This window comes from Geospiza fortis, unplaced genomic scaffold (genome assembly GCF_000277835.1).
Source record: "Geospiza fortis unplaced genomic scaffold, GeoFor_1.0 scaffold1, whole genome shotgun sequence".
Classification (NCBI taxonomy): Eukaryota; Metazoa; Chordata; class Aves; order Passeriformes; family Thraupidae; genus Geospiza; species Geospiza fortis.
Genome location: NW_005054320.1, coordinates 961,013 through 971,236, shown reverse-complemented (window position 1 = coordinate 971,236; position 10,224 = coordinate 961,013). Strand labels below are relative to the sequence as shown.

The following is a 10,224-nucleotide window of genomic DNA, read 5'->3' as shown; positions in this document are numbered from 1 at the left end:
ATCATCTGGAAAACAAATTCAACAGCATTTTACTCATCTATTGAAATATAAAACAAGAAGTCTTTAGAAAATATCCATAGATACTTTTGACCATTGAGTTATTCCAGATTCCAAACAACTAACTGCAACAGAGCTGAAAGCCTCTTCAAACTATCAGGCAATTGTTTAATGTGATCTGGGTCCTTCAGACACACCAAATACAATGGCATAATCACTAGGATTGGCCAAAATGTTTTTTCTTTGTTTTTTTTTTTTTTCCAAAACATCTCAAGACTTCTTCATTTGCTCTCTTTTTATTTCAAAAAGGAAACAGAATTTTACAAAGATATTTAGACCATCACATGATAGATTTGCGGTGAGGGCAGCATACATGAAGGAGCCAAATTCAAGATTAAGATTATGAGTCAGTTTCAGAATGAAAATTCTCACAGCATAAAGAATCAATTTCCACATCTGCTTCTTTCTATCTGAAAGATTTGGTGAAACATCTCTTTTTTGTAAGGTATATAACTTAATAATAACAGAATTAATCTAAAGTTTCCCCTCCTTTCCATACAGCAGGCCCAATCTCATCACCAGGTGATCCTTTCAATATCTGGTTATAGCCAAAAAGCCCTCACCCACATACTCAAATATGCAAGCACTGATTTACATAATGAAACTTTATTTTAGGATTTGATAAAGCTAGTATGTAATAAAGTATACTTTGAAATGAAAAGATTGATTTGGCACTTATATTATAGAAGCTGACAAAGGGAATAGAGGGAAACGGGAAAAAATACACCCTCCTTTTTTTTTTTTTTGAGACATTACATTTATCTTTCAAATAACCAGCTTCTTAATTTTACATATGATTAACCAGCAGCCCAAAGAGAAATCACACCATGTGTCCCACACCTCCGAGGGGATAAGAAGGGAAAGACAACCCTGTGATATTTTGGTGTAAGTGTAGCTCCCTACACTAACAACACAATATGGAAGACATTCAGATCCATGGGACCAGCAGCCAAGTTTCCTGAGCATATGAAGGTACATGCACACTGCCCCAGCTGTGAAGGCTCCTGGAACAAAATCAGATCAATGGAAGGGATAAAACTCACCTGCTTCCTGCTTTTGGCCCCAGCCTGTTATCCAGCACTTGTCCCCGCTGCGGGCTTTGTGGGAAGAGGGAGGCAGGCAGATGGGCTGGATGAGGTGGGCCATGGTGTCCGGCCAGGGTGTGCTCAGCTGCAGCAGCGCGATGTCGTAGTCATAGTTCCTGCTGTTGTAGTACTCATGCACTACAATCCGCCGCACCGCAGCCACAAACTTGGCACGGCCCTGCATCTGCATGCCCAGGTGGGCACGCCACGCTCTGGGGTCAGCCAGCCTGGGTGGGAGCAAACAAAGAAGCTTTGTCTTAAAAAAGTACCTCAAAACAGTCACTCTCCGCAGGGCTGGGAAAAGCAGAACACAGCACCTCCATGCAGTTCAAACTCCGGAACCTAAAGGCACTTGTGGATTCTGGCCATGTTTGGGACAGATATAGAGGGAAGACTGCTTACTTGCTCCCTTGAAAGCAGTGGGCTGCAGACACAAGCCACTCTTTCGATATCACTGATGCTCCACAGTAAGCAGCTCCCACAAAATGAAGGCTGACCTGCCAGGGCCATTCACCTTCCTCAGTGTTTGAGCCACCCACAATACGAGGGATGAGGTTGCTGATCTTGCTACTGCCACAGCCTGCAAAAGATTATTTCAGGTTATAATCCCCATTTCAAGTACTTTCCTTTAATGAGGGGGCTTCCCACACATGGCATGAAAGAATATTACACTTTGAAATATTTTGAAATCTATTTCTTTCCCCTTTTATAATAATAAAACTTCTCTCTTTGGCTATTCTATCAGTTAAATCAGAGATGACTCCATAAAAAGGCACCAGTCTGGAAATTTTACTGAGTCCCTTTTCTATCTCTGTTACAGAAATTAGCCCGAAATATTTCTTGTGTCAAAAATGTCAAGGGATCTATTGATTGAATAAGCATCACAGTGAATATATACAAATAGGCAAACCCTTATCTTTTTTTGATACTGCCAACTCTGACCTGAAAAGAGACCAACCAGAAAGAAATTCAACGTCATCAAAACACTTCTTGCCAAAACAGTGGGAATGATACAAGAAAAATGTATGTGGAGACTGGATATTTATTTGACAAACAAGGTGGTACAATCATTATTTTGTATGGAAATGACTGACTGACAATGTATAATACTAACAGGTGAAGATGTCATGTCTCATGTCATGTCTCAAAATCTGAACTCTTAATTGGAAAAGCAAGGAAGAAAGACCCTTCTGTAGAGACTCTGTCCATCCCTAGTGCTTGCACATCTGCTCAGGAGTTTTAATCCCACGCTCCCACACACAGGTGTTAATATTTCTGGATCCTTTCCTGAACACATCCAGAAAGTCAAATGTAGCTTTAATGTTTCCAAATAAAAATAGGCATATGGCTAGTCTCTTAAGACATCCTACTGGATCCAAGGCAAGTGCTGACAGATTTGTCATACAGGCAGCAAGCCAGAGACAGCTGAGGGTCAGGCAAAATCCTAAAATGGTTTGGTTTGGAAAGGGAATTTAAAGATCACCTGGTTGCAACCCCCCCCTGCAATGGGCAAGGGCACCTTCCCGCTAAATCAGATTACTCAGGGTTCTATCCAGCCTGGCCTTGAACAATTTCGGGGATGAGGCATCAATAGCTTCTCTGAGCAACCTCTGCCAGGGCCTCACCACCCTCACAGTGGAAAATTTCTTCCTTGTATCTAAATCTACCCATTTTTATTATAAAGCCATTCCTCCTCATTCTATTATTACACGCCCTTGTGAAAAGTCCCTCTCCAGCTCTTCTGTAGGCCCTTTTAGGTACTGGAAGGTGCTAAGAGCCTTCTTCCTAAAGCTGTCTCTTCTCCAGGCTAAACAACCCCAGCTGTCTCAGCCTGTCTTCATAGGAGAGGTGCTTCAGCCCACAGATATCTTCACAAACCTCCTTTGGACTTGTTCCATCCAACACATCCATGTTATGTAATATACTTGAGACCATTCAGTTTAAGCAACTAATCCTAACCCCACTTTTATTGCTATTGCAGTGACAATCATCTGTTTGCTTTACAACAAAACAAACTTAAAAGTTGTACAGAGGTTACTTTAGGAAGATTTAAGAGTAGAACCTGACTTGATGCTATGAAGTATTGTGGTCTTCACCATCTGGAAGAATCAGAGAAGTGAAAAGTTTGTGGTTTTTTCCCATTGCAGCCATATCACTCTGGAAGTCCAAATACAGTTCAACTTCAATGAAATGGCTGGCATTGCTGCAGACAACAAAAGTTGCTGCCTCCCCAGCTAACCAAGTTCATTCTGTAATTAACCCTGCTGCCTTAATCCTCAGCACAGCTGCAATAAGCAGTACAGCTTTTTAAGGCTCCCCATAACTGTAAGCCCATCCTCCCACAGGAACCTGGCAAGTTCTGAAACTAGATCTGTGGTAATCTGATAGCTGATCATTACCCAACCATCACAGAGAGAATGCAATAAAAATTTAGTACCTGCAGCCTGACTTGTACCCACTCCAAAACAGGAAGAAATAAAGGTCTTTATTGTGTAAAAAGTTCAAAGTTCAAAAAGATGAATATTTGAAAGGAACTTACTGCAGCTGCTTTCATCACTTCCATCCACACAGTCCACAGTCCCATCACACCTTGCGTATTGTTTCCTAATGCAAATGTTATTCCTGCACTTGAATGTGTGGTTGGTGCAGGGAATACCTGAAATAGTTGTGAGGAAAAAAACCCAAAACAACCATTGGCTCAGCTTAATACATGAAGACATGTCGGCACAGATAGAAGATGTGCATATATTAGTAGGTAGGAAGTAATATGACAAAAAAAGCACTTTGGTGGGGATGGCTTCACCTCCAAACAGAATAACCTATTCAAATAGAGCTGCATTTGTACTTGGGTGTGCATTTACTTGGCCAAGTCCAAACAAAGTTTTCCTCCTATCCTTTCCCACAGCACTAACACATACAGATATAATAGTGAAAATTAGATGTAGAGTGTAAGGATAGCAAGAGAAAACATCCAGTACTCTGGAAAGGAGCTCTCCTTTGTATTTCAGTATTAAATGTGAAATGAAAGACTGCAGTGAAAGCAGCCCTTTACACTAGTATTATTACCTAGCCTTATTAACTACTGTTTCCAGTAAAACAGGAACCCCCAAAACTCAGCATTTTCCTGTTTCCCTGTGGCTTGCAATAAATGCACTCAAACCCAATCCATTTTTCTTGTCAATGCACAGAAGCATCCTGTAATCATTTAAACAGATTGTCTTGTGGGAGGAGTCAAAAAGTTTTCTTTTAAAAAGTTACTTGCAGAACTTTTCAGTTGTGCTCCCTTTCATAGGTCAGAGCATCCATTTAGTCTAAAACGTTCAAGAAAGTTCTGATTCAAAATTTTTATTTGTCTAATGCCAAATTTACAGCTTCTGCTAACCTTACAACACTGAAAACTATGACAGAGAAAGCATCATTTTAATAGTTATTTTACAGATGGTAAAATGGACCCAGGAATTAATTTGCACAGATTATGCAGTAAAGAGTAAATAAAATCCCAGCTTCCCTTTTAAATCCCTAGATCCCCATCAAGCACCTGAAGTACTTAATTCTCCTACCAGTATTTTGCAGAAACAGATGTTCATGGGCTTATTAAAAAGAAATAGTTTAAAATCTGTAACGGCTTGTTTCTAAGTGAATCAGAAGAATTAAACAGAATTATATAGCCCAAGTGAGATTTGACAGTGCCTCTTAACCTTTTGAATGCAGCATCCAGAATTCAAGTCAGGAATGGACAGATGACAAAAGAGAGGGAAAAAGTTATTCAGGGGAACAGCCTTACTGTGGGTGCAGTTCTGCTCATCTTTTCCGTTCTCACAATCACTTACACCATTGCAGGCAAGCAAGTTGTCCTGTATTGCAAAGCTGGAGTTACAGTTCCACTCAGGGACAACTTAAAAAATATAAGCCAAATCAGGTACAGAAGCATTCCTGTGAGTGCTAACAAATCCCGTTCTGACTATGTCTGGATACAACATTCATTCCTTCAAGGATAGGCAATACATGGCAATACATTCCAATACAAGGATGGGCATCAGTGCCACATTATGCATCGAGAAAATAGAGCACAAAGGAGTTCAGTGAGTGCCCCAGGTGGTGATGCTTAGTATCACTCTCATCTACTATGTGAACCCCTCTTTGTTGTTCCCCCACAAAAATAAAATAACTCGTATCAAAATGGCACAGAACTTCATTAATAATTGCCAGCTTTTATCACATACAAAAATACATCCTACTACAACTATTACTGCACATCTAAATTTCTTCCTTGTGCTCTGCAGTGCGTATCTTCTTTATTCTTGGTTTTGTCCCTTGCCAATCAACTATGAATTAAGCATTCAAGAGACTGACAGATAGTCTGTACCCAGATGTACAAAGGAAGATGAAAACATCTTTTGTTATTCTCATTAAAAAATTTCACCTTGTTTCAGCTGCCTTCTAAGATTAGAAAATACATTCACTGTTTTCCAGTCAAGATCTCTAATAAGTGAATACAAACCACAAGAGAGTTCATCACTTTCATCGAAGCAGTTGTTTATGCCATCACAGCGCTGCATCTGCTGGATGCATAAGCCAGTAGAACACTTGAAATGTCCAGGTGGACATGCTGGAGGTTAAAAAGGAAAAAAACCAAAAACAAAATAAAAAAAAAACCAAGCAACCAAACCTCAAGATTTCTTTTTCACAAATATTGCCAGCTTGTTTCAATTTACAGTCACTAAGCTGCTCCAAGGAACAATAAAATTGATCTAAATTTAATAGTCTGTATATACTGCCAGCACTTAAATTGAATTCAAATGTTGAAAACTGGGATTTAAAGAAGAGGAAAAAATTGTCTCTAAAGTTCCAGTTCAGCTGTTCCTGGAATATGTACCACAGGCTCTCTCGGGCTGGAACAAATAAGCCAGTGTTTTATGGTGCAACACAAGACTACTTAGAAGGCCATCTTTGTTTTAAAGGACAGTCTCACTTCCAATAACTAAAATTTGCAGCACTTTGCAATTTTGGTAAATAACCTGTGTCGAGGAGGTGTATGAACTACACAATTCTGCCTTATAAACTAAAATAATCAAATTTCTCCTCTTTTTACATACTCTACATATACATACTGAATATAGTTCCTCTAATGCGACAAGTAACTATGTCTAGAAAACACTGCTTCTCTACCACCTTAAAAAGAATATATAAGACTAACACAGGTGAAAAAGTACCAGTAAACAGGTTGTATGTTACAGGAGCGGAAAAAACTCAGGATCTCAGAGTTTATCCATTTTTTGAGCTGTTTTTTCAGCTCAGATTTCAGATTTGCACACACTGTATATAAATACATGGAAACACTGAAATAAGCAGGTGGTTATTTGGTACTCTTTTCATTACCTATAAGCCTTATAGCAATAGAAACACTGCAAACAAAATGTTGGGGATTAAAACAAACAGGAACAGACTTCAACTGACTGCACCATGGTTATAGTCATGCAGGGAGCTTTGAGGACTGTACAGAAGAGAACAGTGTGCATGCAGGAAAGCAGAGCATGCTGCACATGCCCACAAACCTTCTATGCACAGCCTAGAAAGGTTCTTTGTTTGCTAGTCATCTGAATTAGTGACATTAGAAAAGAAAATGAACTGAAACCCAACAGGTAATTTCCTGCATAAACTTAATTAGGTCCTACTGGACCCAAAAAATGCTACTTCACAGATCTGAAATGCAAAGAAGGGTTGAAAGAGATAAAATCCATCTTACGCTGGCCGATGTTATAGCTGCCATATTCCACCAGCAGGGGCTTCTCAGAGACCTTCGAACTGCACTGCAACTCCACGCTGACAGCTGAACTTGTAATGTGGAACACTGTTTGGTGATCAACATAGTAACCACAATACCTGAAAGTGTCCAGGCGAGTTCTAGAGGAGCCTTCATGGGAAAACTGCCTTATATACAATTTAAATGTCAACACCACTGAAATTCAGAAATACAGTCAGTTCCCATACTTTAATTAAGAACCAAAACCAAAACTATTTCTCAATAGTTACCCAGCCTTCATCCACCATTAACATTGTGGAAATTTACTTCTGAATGTCCCACCTTCAAATAAATAGTCCTAAAAAGAATGCCTTGGGTGCACATATACTTTAAATTGCTATTTTGGCAAAGAGGTTCCTTGGACTTCTGCTTAGGTGCCACTTGACTCAGAAAACCTAAATACTTTCTGATGCCAGCAAATATTTAATCCATCCATTTTAAATGAATTTCTAATGTTCCTTTCATCAAATATGCCATTCTCTACCAGGGGATTGGGGGTGGGCAACAAAAAAAACTAGATTAAAAGAAGCAAAGAAGAAAAAAACAAAAACCCAAAGCAAAAAAAACCCCACAACCAAACAAAGCCTCTTTGACAAGGGAAATGTTGTTGAATCATTATTTTAAAAATGGAGACTGTTTTAAAGGTAGTAAATCAGTGAACATCAACAGTACATGTTGTTCTAGAAGTGGAAATGAAGACTCCCTACTCTGCTCAACTAAAATGCCTCAAAAATGCAACACTTAAAAACATCTGGCTTTAATATTCCTGCCAAAATCAAAATACATACAAATCTTAAGTAGATTTAAGAGCACAGGCGGCTGTATTGATTTTTAGCAGACTTGGCACCCACACTTGTTTGACAGCAGTACAAGGTCACTCACTGACAACAAAATGCACACAAAGAACAAAAGAAAAAAAATGAACTGTTGCATTGTTAAATGGAGCAGTGGACTATTAGCCAGAAGTAAATATTCCCCTTGCATATTTTTCCACATCAAGCATTGCACCAGGACTACTCTTCACGTCACTGAATGGAGAAAAATTGGTCAGTGGTTTCCATGTGAACAGATGTTGCCTCAGTGTCCTGAGCATCCCAGTGAGGTCTACCAAAGGGAATGGACACATTCATATGTTTTCATGTACGCCCTATTTCACTATACTAAAATCAAACATATTGTCAACACATCTAGGGGATTCTGTTCCAGCAATGTGAAAAATAAAGGAAGAAAACAATTTAAAAAATAAGACTTCTCTTTGACATCCTGGAAGCAGATGCAAAAATCTGAGTTAATTTTACAGCTTCTTACTATAGGAAAATTAATTGTAAAAGAAGCCCCAAACAAAGAAGCAAGCAAACAAACCCTCAAAACCCAAAAAAACCACCAAACCCAAAACCCAAAACAAAATCCTCAAAACCAAACCCACCAAAAACAAACAAACAAAAAAAACCCCAAAAAACAACACCACCAAACAACAACAAAAACCACAAAAAAAAAAAAAAAAAACCACCCAAAAAAAAAACAAAAAAAAAAAAAACAAAAAACTAAAGCAACCAACCAAGCAAGCAACAATTAAAAAAAAAACCAAAAAACCCCAAACCTCAAAAAAATCCACTAACCACAGTCTTGGGTTACAATGTAAGGTGTAACCAAAAGTACATATTTCTACTACCATCTATGTGAGCTGTTAAAATGAGAGGAGCAGTGTTTCTTTACCTTCTCCATGACTCAACCCTGATAACTCCCTCTGGGGAGGCAGTTGCCACTCTGAGGGGGCCAAATCTGCTAAGTCAAGGACTCCCCAGAATGACTCACAGAATTACATTATCCCATTGTGGAATTCCCTGCCCTGGGGGATGTACCAAACAGTCCTGTCTGTATATAATTTGGGTCTTGGGACACCACAATACCACCACTTGATACCCAGAGGACTCTTGACAGCTGCCGCTGGATCTCCAGAGAAAGAGGAGACCTTTTCACAGGATCACTGCTTCGACAAGACTGTATCAATCCACCAACGGCACTGCAGCCACCATTTAGTTGGACTGCTACTGCCACCCTGACCAACAGGGTGTCAGGTCACATTCTGACTTCCTCTGTTTAGGCCAGTGTTTCTGTACTATTGCCTTTATTGCAATTTTCCTATTAAATTGTAGCTTTGACCTGGAAGCTCTTGCAAAATATTCACGTGAAGCTAATTCCTCCTGCTGGTTTGACTTCAAACCAGTACACTCACCCACCAAATCTACCAGTGTTGAGTGCAGACTTCCTACAACAGGAAGTCTAATTGTCACCAATTTTAGTGTTCATCACCAATGCTCCCAACCTAAAACAGCCTGTCAAAATGCACAGCAAAATGCTGTTTACCAGTCTGATTCCCTTCAAGTAGCTCACAGACACTTTCTACATTTCTTCTTCTGCCAATGACAGACACAGTCTTCCTTCTAACAAACCCTAGCAACATAAAAAACCCCAAACAAACAAAAAGCCACAAACAAACAAACAAACAAATGTTGAAGTCTGCATTGAGCCCTTCTCAGACAAATAAAACAAATTCATCTCACCAAAAGCAGAGGAAATTACTGCCCATCTGAGGAAAAGCTGAAACAGGTACATCTCCTTTACACATTGAGAAAGGCCATATACTCATGAGATTGGTAAAAGAAAGCTACAGGCCCTCAGGAGCCTTTTGCTGTTGTTTTACTGGTCATATATCCAGGTCCAGGGCAAATGGAAGTTGCAAAGCACCATCTGTAACTCTGTGCCATTGCTCCAGAGAGAAACTGATTAAGGGGATCCTGCCCATATGTTGGAGAAGTGAGTAGGATAATTTTTCAGGGGATGGGAAGATACACGCATGCTGTAGCAGAAACAAGGGGATATTGCACTAACAGTTTTAAGACAAATAAAGCACCTTTGCGCTCACATAAAGCTCTGATAGTCTCCTCATAAGACACCCATTGGTATTTCTGCCTCTGAGAATTTTAAGTAAGAAGTTCATCAGCTGTAACTTCCTTGACAAGGCAGTGAAGCAATGTATGTCCACTGGAAGAAAGACAAAGAAGAACTGCATGGTCATGTTCAGTGTCTCTGGTTAGAGAAAGCTGTCCCTAGAGGTCTGATGGAACCTTATCTGCACCACCTGCTTGGTCTCAGTGTTTACTAATATCAGTATCCCAAAGGTTCTTAACCATTTTTATCTAAGATAGCAGAATAAACATCCCATAGGCTGCAACTGCAAGAGGCTGAAAAATTGGGGTCCCCTGCCTGCACACCCCC

At 39.7% G+C, this 10,224-nt stretch overlaps 1 protein-coding gene across 1 annotated transcript in view; it reads right to left on the bottom strand.

Annotated features, from left to right (window-relative positions):
* TMPRSS7 (transmembrane serine protease 7) overlaps positions 1-10,224 on the bottom strand; it is a 32,152-nt gene that overhangs the window by 2,485 nt on the left and 19,443 nt on the right. Inside the window, 7 exon segments of the mRNA XM_005420520.1 lie at positions 1-37; positions 1,101-1,369; positions 1,545-1,722; positions 3,682-3,798; positions 4,927-5,037; positions 5,644-5,751; positions 6,889-7,025. The exon segment at positions 1-37 is cut by the window's left edge and continues 121 nt beyond it. Coding sequence (XP_005420577.1) covers positions 1-37; positions 1,101-1,369; positions 1,545-1,722; positions 3,682-3,798; positions 4,927-5,037; positions 5,644-5,751; positions 6,889-7,025 — 957 coding nt within the window.